This window comes from Mauremys mutica, chromosome 13 (genome assembly GCF_020497125.1).
Source record: "Mauremys mutica isolate MM-2020 ecotype Southern chromosome 13, ASM2049712v1, whole genome shotgun sequence".
In the NCBI taxonomy this organism is placed as follows: Eukaryota; Metazoa; Chordata; order Testudines; family Geoemydidae; genus Mauremys; species Mauremys mutica.
In genome coordinates, this window is record NC_059084.1 from 12611040 (window position 1) to 12626558 (window position 15519).

Sequence of the window (15519 nt, forward strand, 5' to 3'; positions counted from 1 at the left end):
GGCACCCCATTTTGCCTCTGCACAAACTACCTGCATCATGGGTCACAATACAAGAGGGAATACAGCCACCTAGGAGCAGCTAACTCTCTCCTGGCCAGGCAGTGAGCCGGCCAGAGCAGCAGAACAGGTGGACAAGGTGATTTAAGCTACATTAGAAAGAAGGCTGGCACAGCTTACATCTCCCATGGAGCAAAGAGGAAGCAGGGACCACACTGCAACTCTTAGTCACAATATGGCCTCTGCTCCTGGGGTAGTGCAGTTATATGCTTTCCCTTACTCAGGGCAGCTTGCAAGCTGCCAATTTAGCCTTAAGTCATCAAAATCCCTTGAGGCATACACAATAACTGTATTGCATAGCTATATGTACCACATTATGATAGGAACATTGTCACAGTAATAAAATATTTAAGAAGCAATTTTCAACCAATTATTTAAAAGAATAAGTTTATTGCAATTTTGACAGCTCCTTAGTTCTTTGCACTTCCCTCAGCTTGGAGGATGAAGCTAAATTAATCTGTTTATATTCCATTTCACTTGCATTATGCTGCAGTGTTCATTTTACCAACACTGCAGAGGAACATCCAGATAAAGCTACTGAAACTATTTCTATTTCATTTTGTAATTAAAAACAAAAAAATCTAAATCTTGGGCCTAAAACTACTACCAAGTGCTCATTTAGGTCAATCTCACTTAGGGCAGGTCTACACTACAGGGTTAAGTCGATCTAAGTGAATAACATAGCTGGAGTCGATGTAGCTTAGGTCGACTTACTGTCGTGCATACACTGCGCTGGGTCGACAGGAGAAGCTTTCCCGTCGACTTACCTTATGCTTCTTGTTCTGGTGGAGTCAGGGGCGGCTCTACCTTTTTGGCCGCCCCAAGCAGTCATGCGCGGGAGGCGCCCCGGAGCCGCGGGAGTAGCGGACCTCCCGCGGGCATGACTGCGGAAGGTCCGCTCGTCCCGCGGCTCGGCTGGACCTCCCGCAGCTGCGGACGGTTCGCAGGTCCGGCGGCTCTGCTTGAGCTGCCGCAGGCATGCCTGCGGGAGGTCCAGCCGAGCTGCGGGACCAGCGAACCGTCTGCAGTCATGCCTGCGGGAGGTCCACTGGAGCCGCGGGACGAGCGCCCCCTCCGCAGCCATGCCTGCGGCAGGTCCGGTCGTCCCGGGGCTCCGGTGGACCTCCCGCAGGCATGACTGCGGCAGGTCCGCCGGCCCAGCCTGCCGCCCCCCCCGGGAAAGGGCCGCCCCATGCGCGTGCTTGCCGCGCTGGGGTCTGGAGCCGGCCCTGGGTGGAGTACTGGAGTCGATGGGAGAGCGATCCGTGGTTGATTTAGCGGGTCTTCACTGGACCTGCTAAATCAACCCCCAGTGGATCGATCGCGGCAGCATCGATCCACGGTATGCACAGACATACCCTTGACTTCACTGTAATGCTTCTGCAATGCAAGAGCAATGTAGCACATTGGTAAGTGTTTGGAATTTACTGTAGAGATCAGAACTAAGCTTTTTTTCTGTTCACATTAAAATAGTTAATATGCATCCCATAGTAAGTAGCTCAGACCTGCAGATTTCTTGGCTTGATGAAGTATAGACATTGCAGCAGTTTGTAGAAACATGCCATATTGAGTTGTGAACAGCAAGCCAAATGGACAACTCAAACATCTAAGGAAACAGCACTTTAAAATGGTATCTGATGTGAGCAATAAAGAGTCCTAAAAGTATAGATCATTCCCATATTAAGTCTTAATTGTTAGTTTAATATAAGAATCAAGTAACTAGCTGGTGCACACAACAGTCTGCAAAATTACAGCATATGGACTTCAGGAATGTATATGAGCTTCTTCTGCAGGGGTTGAGAACCTGCTATAGCTCGATTCCAGTTGTAAACATGTCTGCTAATACAGGGCCTGATCCACCACATCAAAGCCTATCGAAGTCTTGCCACCGACTTCAATGGGCTTTGGATCATGCCCACAGACTGAAATTGTGGTCCCCTTAAGTCAGTAACAAAACTTCCATTGACTACAGGGGAGTCAGGATTTCACTCAGTCTACAGCACTCTAGTATAAATAAGATTCCAGTAGGGCAAGCTGCTAGCCAACCAGGAGAGTGAGCTTTTAAGTCATGCTCAGTAACCATACAACTTAGAAGTATGGAAGTACAGCATGGCAAGAGTGTCTTTTCAGAGCAACAAATTATTTTAAATGGGCAGCAGATAAATACTAAGCACTGAGTTGGTGTATCAACAGAGGCAGTCACATGATAGGACAGAGTATGCTTCAGAGAATAATTAAATGGGGATTCAACCTTAGTTTAGTTCCTGAAATACACTATTATGAACTAGTGCTGCACTGTAGCAAGTGTGTTTCACCAAGAAAAAAGTAAGGCCTAAAAGGCTGAGCTGAAAAGATACTAAGATATATGTTCTAAACAGTTTCTTCATTGGTAGGTAAGTGCTTATGTTATCACTTGCAGGAGTTTTCAGATACCATTTTAACAAAGTTCTCAAGGGAAGAGAAGGAAACGAAAGTGGATATCAACATTTTCCCGAAAGAAACATTTACCTGAAAAGACAAGTCAAAAATGCAAGATGAGATCAGTATTAACATGAGTCCAAATAGGGTCACTGCAGTTGCACAGCACTTTAAAAAGCTATATGAACATGACACTTGAAATCTTTTTTTAAATCATGGGTTTGAGGCAGGCGGTTTGAAGAAACCAATCTTACGGAAATATCGGACAAGAAATGGCACAGAAACTAAGGTAATGCTGATTCGGACTGGAACAAACACTTTGTGAATAGCGTAGGCCAACACAAATGTGCTTGTACCAGCAGCCACTTTGGATTGCACCAATGCTTCATTGAATCCAAGTTTTAGGAGAACTGCAGTCATGTCCACACCACTGGGGAGGGAAAAAGGAAAAAAGAATTTATTGTAATTTTTTTGTTTTTTAAATCAAAAAGTTGTACCAGTTCCCTTATGTTAGTAAAGGGATCTTTTGTTTACTTAGGATAATCTGGGTACTCATGCTCCTGTTCCCTAACTGAACACCTACCTTAGTTACAGCAGAACAGTGTTAATGTTTATGTCATTACTTAAAATAAAGCAGTTAAACAGTGTGCCAGATTCTGATTTAACACAATGGATGAGTTTCTAAAATGGAGCCACTCTAGGTTTATACTGCTCTCACTGAGATTAGATTGCAATCTTTCTGACAATTCAGGAGGCCTATGCTGTTTGACATTTCCCTTTTTCTATGTCAATCAAAAACCTAAAGCACAGATGCATTAAGAAATTAAAATTCCAACAAATACAATAAACTGATTGACTTAAAGAGGCATCATCAACCAGAAATCTAATCAATTATAAATTGTAACTTGAGATATTACATTTGTCTCTGAGCCCTCCCATACCTCCTAGCTAATTTTTGTGGTTTTACAAGTTTTTAATTTTTTAAAAAATATTTTTCCTCTTCCCCTATTGCTGTGTGAAAGGCCCACACAACATGCAGAAACTGAAAAAGCACAAAGTGCTGTCAAATGCACAGTGTGATATTTTTGACAACTTCAGATGATGCCTGTTACAAGAGTAGGAAACAACTTTTCAGACTGAAGTGTGATATTTTCCCCTTCCCAGATTGGTGTCCCTATAAAACCAAATACGTTCTCATTCACCCCCCCCTTTCTCTGCTTTCACAATTGTATAGCTGCAGCATCAGCCCAATAGTCAGAGATGTCTCTTACAGTTAAAAAATAATAAAAATGTAGGGCTGGAAGGGATCTCAAGAGGTCACCTAGACCATCCCCAACAGGTGTTTATCTAACCTGTTCTTAAAAACCTCCAATGACAAGGATTCCACAACCTCCCTAGGTAACATTCCTGTTCTATTATTCTACTTTCTGAATTAAAAAAAATAATAAATTGGAAGTTTGTAAATAATCTTTACAAGATTTAAAGTTTAACCAAGGTGCAAAATGAAACAGACCATCAATAAATCTGACCTAGAGTAAGACAACAATACATCCATACATAATGCTGAAAGTTTGCTAATGGAGGAGTAAAAAGGCTGTTTGAATGCTGAATAACTTATGTAAAAACAGACCAAAGGAAAGAGGGACTTGTCATCTCCTGCCATCGATCAGTCACGTATATATTGCAAACAAGGAAGCCACAACTATTTTCAGTTGTCTAGAATAGGCTGTAAATTCTGGAGTATTTCCCACATGACCTTGCAATGGTCCACTTTTTTTCCCCTCTGCACTTCTCATACTTGGCCATACAATTAGACTTAGCAGGATTTGATTTATGTCCTTAGTCACTGGTAAGTGTCAATTTCACCTGACACAGAAATCAACAACAACAACAAAAATCCATCCTCAGTTGGCAAATGCACCTAGCACCTGCAGGAATCTGGTGTCACTGGCCTCACAGCTGTGCAGGGAGCCCTCTGCAGTCCTGGTGACTCACTCCCTGGCCAGGAATGCAGAGTTCATCTCTGGATAGGTGCTGTTCAGCAGCTGGGTGGCATCCCCCCAAGCTGGTGGCTCCTCTTCCTTCTGAGGACTCTGGCCAAAGGTCTCTGTTCTGCCAAGCCAGGATCACAGCCTCTCCTGCACCTTGTGCCCTCCTGTCTCAGGCCTCTCAGCCACACAGGGAGCCCCCTGCAGCCTTGATGTCAGGGCTACCCTTCCCCCCTTTATTCCCTACAGATGTGAAAATTAAAATACTTAAAAATAAAAAAAAGCTTAAAAATAAAAATCAATATTAATTGTTGAACTTACAAAAAAAATCGAGTTCTGCAGTGCCTACATGTAATGGTACATTAATTGTTTCGTAACAGGGGAGTTATGTTTGTGCAGTGCACGAGGGATCTTTGCTGCCATCATGTGCTCCGGTCCTGTAAATAATTATGTACATTTCTAAAAATAGGCCATGATCCCACCAAAAGCCATGTACAAACTCCTCTCTCTCTCTCTCTCCCCCCACCTCCCCCGATTGTCACCCTTCTGTTTTTTTTTAAATCCAGTCCTATATTTGTTTTAATCTTTCTGTTCCTTCTGCAGTTATAGGCAAAATTCTAACTGGTGTCTTTCAAGAAACCTACCAGCCTACATTATTCTTTTGCTCTCCTTTCTTGCATGCAAGTGCCCATGTAGCTCTCCAGGATAATCAGGGCTGGATTTAGATTTTATGCGTCCCTAGGCATAGCATCTTCAGCACACCCCCTGCCTACAGGTGATCTTTCATTAATTATTATTATTTTTTTTTAAACAGAACACACAAACTTTTAATCCTCTTTTAATTTTTAGGTGCCCCATGGCACATACCTGCAATGCCTCACTGGAAATCTGGCCCTGAGGGTAATCACCTTGTTTTGGATACAGTTCTGTTTTTATTTGATTTATACTGAATTAAAACAACAGTCTTCTGCGGGCCACCGCTGTGTGCTGGAGCTGATCTACACCGCTCAAGCCAGTGTTTCATTAAAACAGCATGTCCCTAGAACATGAACAAACTCCCTTCTGGATGGCTGCACTGGCACACTCCCCATCCTGCATGCCCCCAGGTGTAGAGCAAGGTACATTTTAAATGCAAACCCTCATCTTTACTCTTGCTTGTCTCAATACAGACTGGTCCCAGATCTGCAGCTGCAGATACATGGATCTCCAGCTGGATGCCATGAGACTTCTGCACATAGAGCAGACACAACATTGGGCCCTGACTCGTCTCAGAAGTTAAGTACTACCTCAAAAATCCATGCCTGCTTGATATTTCTTATTTTATACACAAGATTACCCAAGGCCAGAGAGTCTGCAAGAGAAACCACACCTTGAAACAGCCAGGTAGAATATTCCCAAAGACATTAACGAAATTCCAACGTGGAATGAAACTCCTACAGCGCCATATTCTTTAAAAACTTTTTTCAGCTGCTGGGATTTGTTGGGTTTCTTCTCATCTTCATCACTGGGATCCGTGACTTCCTTTTCAGGGGATCTACTTGTGTCCTAGCCAAAAAGAAAACGATGATTTAGAACGAACACTCACGTGACACACAATGTCCAGGTTCCTGTTAATTGTCTCAAGCTACTTGCTAAGAAGCAAAATAAAGCACAGAACTCTATGCAGCGCTGTTCTTGGGTGCTTTGGATAGGGGGGCAAAACAAAGATGCATAGCATTAGGTGCAATAACATGGAAGAGAGTCCACATAAACTATTAATCCAGGTTTAAGGGATCATTGAGCTCTGCGTGGACCCCAGCACTAGGGCAAGATTTCCTATTACAGAATAATAAATATAGACAATATAATCCCGATCCTAAAACTGACACTGTTCAGGCAGAGTTCCACCCACACAGTCACCTGCAGGATAGGATCCTTAGTTTGCATGCCAGAATGAGTTTGCTTTGTACCTCAATCCTCAGCCTCACAGTGCAGATTAAAGACCACTGTGTCGCCAAAGGCCAAATGATTGGTAACACAGAAAGCACATTTGACACTCCTGGAGAAGGCCCGACATTTTAAGCTCTTGTAAATCATGTTCTGTGCATCAGCAACATAGAGAAAGAACCTGGGAATTATTGCTGTAGCTTGGTAGCAATGAGCAGCACTATCCCCTGGCTGTAAAAATGCTGCTGCAGCAGCAGCAAATGCAAATATGCTAGCACTGGTTTGGCAGCCACTGACAGACTTCTGCCATAGCCACTGGGGAACCCATTTCATTTCTTCTTCTGGCATTTCTATAGCAGAATAAGGTTTAAACAATTTTTATATTAAAAGTAGGTTTCAAAGCAACGTGGTCCTAACCGTGCAGGTAGAGCCTCAGGTACTAGATCTGACAACAGTCTTGGACATCATCTTCTCTTAACCCCAGAGGAAATGTTGGCCAAGACAAGAGGGAAAACCTTGGGACCTCTCATTTATTACTGGACAACAGAATGGACAGAAGGGTTCCCTCTTCTTCAATTTACTTAATAGTAGTGGTGGCATTCTGACAGCCACTGAGACTGAAGCCCCCTGTTTATTTACAGGGGAGGCAGTGCCACTAGATGCTTCCCACTAGTCAATGTGCCTCAAACCGTGACCTGGACAGGAGAGAGAATATTTCAGTTTCCTTTGCCCATTCAGTCTTTTGACTCTCTCAGCCTGCCAATAAGTAGGCCCAGTTAAGCTCCATATTATATATGCTTTCAATTTACAGTGCTAAAGGGCATCTCAGGCAGCCATCATACAACCAGGAGAGGATTCTCGGGAACTCCAGGCTCATTATATCAAAGCCAACTCTGCAAAATGAAATCACAGGATCTGAGCTATGTAGCCTGTTCTTGTCACCCAAGTGGTTTCCATTTCTTTCAATTTTGCTCTCACTAATCTAGGGCACTGGACTAAAATACATTGAGGCAGCTTCTGAATCTGTATTGGCAGTAAGGCAAGAGATTAAGCCAGTACCATGTTAGCAGCTGTTTATTATGACTACCCGGTGTGGTCATGCCCTGTGTATCTACTTGCTCAGTAAAGAAAGCTGAGAGAACAGAATTATTTTCTATAACATCTCTGTAGAAAGTCTATTTTTCTTGGACCCAGGGAATCCTGTAATGCCAGAAATCAACCCACCAGAAGATTAAGGTGCTCAACATGTTTAAGAATTCAACAGTGACTGAAAGCAACCAAAAGCACAGAGTTGGCCACAATCCTGGAGCTGAATCCCCTTGCCCATATGCATCTGGTTGATGAATTGGGGCCTCAGTGAGGGCAGATCCATATCAATGCAATTTTATTTTTAGATTACTGTTTTGAGACAAAGGAAATTCAGTGTTTACTTGTAGAACCAGTCCTGCAGAAATGCAATGAAAGAAAATATATTTTAAAAGATTTAGTTTAAAAAAAAACCCCACAACATATTAGAGAGACTACTTTGAATTGTGAGCATCTGTAGTTATATGACATTCTTTTGCAATACCAGCAGGACTGTTTCCCCCTAAACAAACAAAACAAAAAAATCTAACTTAAGAATAAAAAAATTAGTATAGGTCACAGAAGGGTCTCATACAGGAGCATTTTATCTAATAAAAGAAAAATACATGTGGATAATAGTGTGCAGACAGTGGGTGGCCTGACGCAGAAGAGAAAGAAGCTCATGTCAAGAGCTCTAAGTGATACACATTCAATTCTCCTCATGGCACTCCTCTCTTCAGCATTTCTAGTGAAAACAGTATCATTACTTCCATCAGAATTTGCTATTTTTCAGAGGTACTGTACTCTGGAACTCCCATTGATCTTAATGGGTACTAGCTGATGCAAAGCATCTCTGAAAAACCAAAGAGATGTGTTTTTTATGGTTTACTACTTGGCCATAAAAATTAACCTGGAGCCAAACCTTCACATTTAGAAATTCTGGCACAAACAAGTTTAAAAACAACCTCGCCCCAAAGAGAGAAAGAAAAAAAAATCCAAACACCCACATACAGTTCAGCCAAGTTATGGAATGTTAAAACATTACACATTTTGTTCTAATGGACTCAAGTTGCATTTCTAACCAAGACCACTCCTATTTTTTTTTTAAAGTTACATGTATTGAACAGTGAAAATATATGTACAGATAACTAAGGGCACTTCCACACTCTGCCTTTGAACTGAAATAGGGAAGAGGATAAAAGAAATAAGAAAGACTATTAGTCCCCTACCCCCGTATATTTTTAAAGTGTCCTGCCCAGTGTAGTTTTAAGTGTCCCAAGTGACTGGGCCTCTACCATATATCTTGGGAAACTATTCTGCAGGCTAATAGATATCGCTGCCTGGAACATTCAACCTAAACTTTCCAACTGAATTTCATCCCTTTTCTATTGTTTCTTAACTGTCACTTCGGAAAAACTGGGTACTTGAGATCTTCTATAAAATTCAAAATGTGCAGTCCGCACATGGCAGGAAGTGAGAATCCTTCTCCTGTATTTTATGAGAATATGATGCACACACACATTACAAGTACTAGAGCTATTTCCTCTATTTTAACACTTTCTGTTCTTAAAACCTATCCAACAGAAACTGCAGCAGCTTGAAAACAAGTAATGTTTTTGGCCACTGTGTGGACAGGACATTATATTTTTAAAAAGTAGCTGTTTTACTGCCTGTTAAAACTGTGTCCAGTCTGTGCAAGTTGGCACTAGCTATTACAACAACATAACTAGAAAGATTTCAAAGAACAAACAACTTCCTATGGGATGGAATAAGACTATTTCCCTCCCTCTGTACCCTGCTGTGAGACCACCTCTCCAGTGGCGGCTCCTTGGCATCTTTATTCTCTTGATACTGATGTAGAAAATTAACCTATTTTAGACGGAAACACTGCAGAACCTGAGAAATTATGTTGCACAGATTAGGTCCTTATAGTTAGCGGACACACAGCCCCTTTTCCTCTCAATGGGGCAGTGCTTCCCACTCCAGACCTCATGCATGATGCAGCTTCATAAGACACAAGTGGACTGTATGGAATGGGAGGAAGCCTAGGGCGGTATCGGTATGTGCCAATATCGACCGGGATACGCGGACAATACAGGGCAGCAAAACTAAACCCACTCAGCAAGTTGCTGCTGACTCAGCCTGAGTCACCCTCACCCACCTTCCCGGAGCTCCCGCTGCTGGGGAAGTTGCCGGCAGTTGCTTGCAGAGTTATCTGGGGCTGCAGATGGCTGGACTCGGCGTCCTCTGGCACCTGCTGTTTGTAGCCGAAGCCCTTGTGCGGGGGCAGATAACCCGCCTGAGCCGCGCTGCAGCCGGCCCGGCGGCTGGGATCGGCTGGGGCAAGCAGCGCAGCAGCGGGCAGCAGGCGGAGGGGGCTTGGCAGGCGCAGGCCGCCCAGGGCGAGCCAGCTGCACCCCTGTCGGAAGCTGCGTCGATGCTGCCTCTTGTGCGGAGCCTCTCTAGCTTCGCCTCCAGCGGGGCCAGCCTGCACCTGGCCGCCTACGAACGGCGGGCCCCCCGCTGCTGCTCCGGGGCTGCTCCGGACAATGCGCGCGGCGGCTTGGAGCAGCGCCCCCGGGGCCAGCGCGCGCTGCGCCGCAGGAGGGCCCAGGTGCACCAGCCAGGGCATTGCTGGAACAGGGCCCCTTGGCCCGCGAGCCCGGCGAGGGAAGCAGCCCAGGCCCGCAGAGACTAACAGCCCAGCCCAGCCCCGCCAACCCAGGCACCCTCCTCCTTAAAGAGACAGCGCCCCTGCCCAGCGAGCCGGACGGCAGCCCAGCTAGGAGCAGTCCCCCGCAGCTACTGGCAGCCTCCTCCCCGGACCCTGCCTGTCCTCAGTAGCTAAGAAGACTATAGAAGCAGCCAGGAAGGAAAGGCTGGGGAGGAGAAAGTCTGAAGGAAGGCAGGACTAGCTGCTAGTAATAAAACTGTACCCTTCCCCGGAAGCAAGTGAGGGGGAAGCTAGTCAATATGGTGTGCAAATCGCTCTCTGGCACAGTGGCTACGAATGCCAGGAGTTGTGGCCAGGCTAGGAAAGGCTCCCAGGGCCAGGGATTCCATGCCAGCACGTCTCATGGCTGCAGGAGTGCAGAGGGGAAGCCCACAGGGTCTGGGGCCAGTCTACAGCCCTCCCTTAATTCCCAGCACAAAGCCTTGTTGTTTGGGATGGCATGTGTGTGTGTGACTCTCGCCTTAAATGCAAACCTCTGAATTTAAGCATCACCGAGTTTGGCAAAGAACATGGGAATAGCCTTACTGGGTCAGACTAATGAGTCATCGAGCCCAGTATCCTGTCCTCCAATAGTGGCCAGTGCCAGATGCTTCAGAGGGAATGAACAGGGCATGGTTAAGGACTCATCATAAAAGGTGAGTTGCAAAGGGACAAAAACTGGCTTGTGCCCTTTTTTGCTTCTTTGTGAGGTAGAAAGAAGGCCTGAAAAATATCTGCCTTAGCAAAAAAAAGGAGTGGAAGAGAAGGTTGTGGAGAAGGGGTGTTGCTTGTTTTCACATTGGAAATGTAGGTGGACGAATTAATGGCAGCTGGAAATCTAGTGAATTTATGACAGTGCCACAGACTGCCACATGCATCTGACGAAGTGGGTATTCACCCACGAAAGCTCATGCTCCAATACGTCTGTTAGTCTGTAAGGTGCCACGGGACTCTTTGTTGCTTTTTATATGAGTAGTTGACAGTGAAAAGGCTCATGCAGGAGTGCAAGAGGCAGAAATTTCACAGCGGCTGGCCCTAGACTGTGGAACTCATTCCCACGGAGACTAAGAATGACCTCACTTTCAGAGCTAAGGCCTTTGAGAGTGGCCTTCCATTTTAGTTTTCTTTACATATACACAGAGCCACTCATTGACGTACACAAGGAAACATACATTTAAAAAAAAATCCTTTACAACCTTATCGAGCTATTTGTTCTACCACCAGACAGGAGGGAAGGAAGAAAGAAGGAAATATTGTTTTTGTCATGTCTATATTTAAATTCCTGGGAGGTACAGATGGATATGTACCTAGGTGAACAGGGTAGATAGAATGCTCCTGCTCTTTCATTTCTGGCATGAGATGTCACAGTACACATTTATCATCATGATTAATTATTTGCATTGTGGTAGCATCTCGGGCCCAGTGACGGGCCACAACCCCATTGTGCTAGGTGCAAAATAAAAAGATGGTCCGTGCTCCAAACAGCTCACAACATCTTTGAGATCCCAATTGTCCCCTCTCCTGGGAAAAAGCAGGGAAAATTGACTGTTAATTCTAAGCTATAAATATAACAAGGAAAACAGGAAGTAAAAATACCACCTAGGTGTTACATAGCTCAGGTGAAACCTTAGGTCCTGATCCAGCAAGTTATTCTGTACATGTGGAGGCCAGTGCCTGTGTGGAGTTCCATTATCTTCAGTGGGACTCACTCTGCATAAAGTCCAAGGTGTGCATATTGGGGGTCTGCCCATATGGAGTAATTTGCAGGATCAATGCCTAATCTTCTATGATTTTTAACTGTGCAACCTTCACATTATTGAATATAGTTCAGAGCTGGGCTTTTACACAGCAACTTTCACCCCGGAGTTCTTCATAAACAGAAATCACTTCACACTTTGCTCAAATGAATCTACTGCTGGGGTGGAAGTGGCTTCCAAATAGCACACACAATGCTGCTCCGAAGTTGGGGAGGGGAAATCATTGCATCACCATAACTTGTATGGAAACACTTAATGAACCTAAATTTAAATTCTAAGCCATGGCTTAGAAAGGTTTTTCTTCTCCCTGTTCCCTAATGACCCATCCTTTCTTCCCTATGTGTGTTGTTAGTTCTGTAGTGCTGTATGCATACACAGCCCTGTACAAAAGGAGAACCGTGTCAAATACATAGGAGGTTTCCTGCCCGGAAAGGCTTGTAGTGTAGGAACACATGCTGGAACTGCACAGGACAACAAAGAATGCTACAATGCGGAAATAGCATGGTGGGTGGCCATTATCAGTAGGATGCATCACAGAGCAGATGGGTTTTGAAGAGTCTTTTGAAAGAAGAGGGTAGGAGAGCTTTGCATATATTAAATGAGCATCTGTTCCAGACATAATGGGCAGCAAACACTGTACAAACATATTAGTCCTTGCTCCATAAATCTAGTCCCTTTCTAAGAGCTTGGAATATGGATAGTTTCCAAGACCACCAGGTGTTTCTATTACTGCTTCAAGACATTTGCACATTTGTTTCCTTTGCCCATCTACATAGGAGCATTTACCATGCTGGGGGACAGAGTTATTAACATGGTAGCGCCAGGACCATTTGGCCTTACCTATGTGAACATAACCACCTCATATTATAATGATGCCACTGAACTGTGTGGCACAGCCCTGCAAATACCAGAGGCCTGTTTCTTACTTCTCATTAACACTGTAATGAGAAGTAAGTCTATTGAAGGCAATGACATTTCATAGGCATAACCAAAATCAGCATAGAGCCCCTGGTCTTACAGGTTTGATGTGTTCCATACAGGCCAGGCTAAACCACAGCACTACCATAGACTATCCAATCTAATCTTTTCTAATGATCAATCTATCCATCCCCATACATGTTTATCTATCTATGGTATTTTTATAGGACCTGTTACCAGATGATCTACATGGATCCTATCTGTGATAGAAAAGTTACAAGAGGAGCCTTGTGAAGGTAGAATCTTGCATTTTCTTTAATCCAGTATTAATACAATCACCTGTTTCTAATGTTTTGGTGGTTAGAGAAATTACATAAAGGGTCATTTTATAGTTAAAATACTGAATTTGTGATGTCGAAAACATTTCAGCTGACTAATCAGTGCTCAGACCCTCCTCTGGGGAACTTGTTGCCATTATAGAAAATGTACATTACATGTACATGTTAACTGATTGTGCCCTAGAACAATGAGAGCCTTAGTTAAGGCTGCTATATACAATGCATATAAAGGAAAAAGCCATCAGAAATGTTATTGTGCTATGCAGCAACCTGCTACCAGATCGGGAATGGACACCTCTGACAAGTTGTTGCACCCCCAAACACAGTGTACAGTCCTATTCTGGGTGGCTCGTACTTATATGTGACAGATACCTTAGAGAGCAGCTTCACTTTTACACTTTGGCAACACTTCTATAATTTGCCATGCCAATGAAGTTTTACTGAATTGAAACTGAACAATACACTGAAGAAACAAGCATTCTCTTGAGGATGATGCATTCACTTCTACTAAAGTGCTGCTGTTTCAGAGCAGTGCCCAATATAATCAGAGGAAGGAACTTTGATTTGTAGGTGACAGTGGCCACATATTGATTGACAGTGTGAATGGCAAAAGGCACTCACTGCCTTCTTTGTGAGCTCAAGCAAGCTCCAGTCACAGCTGGCTTAGGAACAAGAGACAAGACCCTGGCTCCTCCAGTGGTAATTGGATGAAACAAGGCACTCGCTGCTCACAGGTATGATCCCAGACTATGACACTTTGGGGACTATGACACTTCGGGGACAAGTGACTGGGGTCAAGGATCAAATGTGGAATTGCAGTGTGGCCATCTGGAACATTAACCACAGGATCAGGCTGATCTTTTTCTGCATAAAATAAAATAATTGGTGAGCCATTTTGCATAGACATTTCCAGGCAGGGAGCAATCCATGTACAAAATTAGAAACAAACAATAACAGCAAGCATGGAAAAAGAAACAAATATCCCAACTTCACGTACCATAAAGCAAAGAGAGCACACAAGTGCCAAGAGAAGAGATATTTGCTCCAGACCATTCGGCATAATGGACCAAGAACATAGGGAGAAGACAGACCTGTCAGAGCCAGATTAAGAATGCATGCACAGTGCTAGGATTTGCAGGGCCTGGCATAAATTCACATGTGCAGCACCCATTCCTTTCCCACCTATGACTGCAATCTCCTTCCTTCATGTTGTCACAACCCAGCCTCACCACTTTACGAAGTCCTGTGGCCTCTAGTAACTGACCCATACACCTGGGAATACCTGAAATCCTAAGAGTGGAGCTGAAAAATGTGTACCATGCGAGGAGGTAAGGAGAACAGTTAGGGGATTCACTCCCTGCTGTGCCTCTTTGATGAGCCATGGAGAATGTGGTGAGCATGGCGAGCCCTGGAATGTGGGATGGTGCCCTGGCTTGCAGGACAGTTGTGTATGTCATGTCAGGGCACTGGGAGAACAGGGGTGTTTGCAGCCCTTTTGGTTGCCTAGGATTAATATTGCCAATGCTGTGGCTGTTACCCAGCCTACACCAGGAGTGTGTGTTAGTGTTCTGCAGTTTTAGCATCTGAATCATCTGGTTTGATGTCCCTCTGGAATGCAGGGCACATTGGGTCATAGCCGCCAAAGACAAGTTGTCTTTGGTGCAAAACACCCAGGACTTAATTTTCAAAGTTAATCCTGGGGCACCAATCAGGAAAACGTTCTGTAAAGCAGGCTTTCCAGCCTCTAAACACTAGGTGTGCTGTATCACATCTCATTAATATTTCAGCTTTGGTTTGCTTTTATTTTAGTCCCTTGTGTTAAAAGACCCTCCTTGAACTTCTAAAATATTGACTAGCTGTTAGTATTACAGGTCCCAGGAGGGAAAGATGAAATTTTATCCACTGCAGTGATTGTGATATCTACTCAATATTAATGAGAAGCACTTGCTTCTCTGGTTGCTGTATTCCTCCACCTCATGTAGAGGATGTAGCATGTTCAGCTTCCATATAAACACAGGTTAGTGCTTACATCTCTGTTAGCTTTGTAACACTTTTGGTGTCAACATTTCTCAGGGTCATCATGAGGACAGATGTAGGTAATTTCCATTTCCCCAGATTACCAAAAGGTCTCAGATTTGACCTATTGCCTCAGTGTAATAAACATGGGCTTTCCTAATATAGCCATTCCTCCAACAGGCACCAGCAAGCACAAGGTTGTCTTATATTTATGTCTCTCTCTCTGTAACCTTTCCCTTCTCCAGCCAAGGCACTTTACATACACATACTGTAACTATACCAAAAGTATACTAGGTACTATTTATATACAAACATAAAGCAAA

General features: G+C 44.1%; 1 protein-coding gene across 1 annotated transcript; it reads right to left on the reverse strand.

The window, feature by feature from the left end:
• Nucleotides 1–1239: 1239 nt before the first annotated feature.
• Nucleotides 1240–10129, reverse strand: FAM210B (family with sequence similarity 210 member B). The gene is made up of 3 exons (XM_044986643.1): nt 9616–10129; nt 5833–6008; nt 1240–2905 (listed from the first exon to the last, which is right to left on the reverse strand). Exons 1-3 carry the CDS (start codon nt 10084–10086, stop codon nt 2689–2691), a joined length of 864 nt encoding a protein of 287 aa, XP_044842578.1. The 5' UTR covers nt 10087–10129; the 3' UTR covers nt 1240–2688.
• Between the last annotated feature and the right edge of the window lie 5390 nt (nt 10130–15519).

What these genes read in the sequence shown, in the direction of transcription:
- FAM210B (XM_044986643.1), bottom strand. Translation starts at nt 10,086, where the DNA reads ATGCCCTGGCTGGTGCACCTGGGCCCTCCTGCGGCGCAGCGCGCGCTG. An exon ending in GCAGCGGGAGCTCCGGGAAG is followed by an intron (nt 6,009 to 9,615) that starts GTGGGTGAGGGT and finishes CTTTTTGGCTAG; the next exon opens with GACACAAGTAGATCCCCTGA. An exon ending in TTCTACCTGGCTGTTTCAAG is followed by an intron (nt 2,906 to 5,832) that starts GTGTGGTTTCTC and finishes TTCCCTCCCCAG; the next exon opens with TGGTGTGGACATGACTGCAG.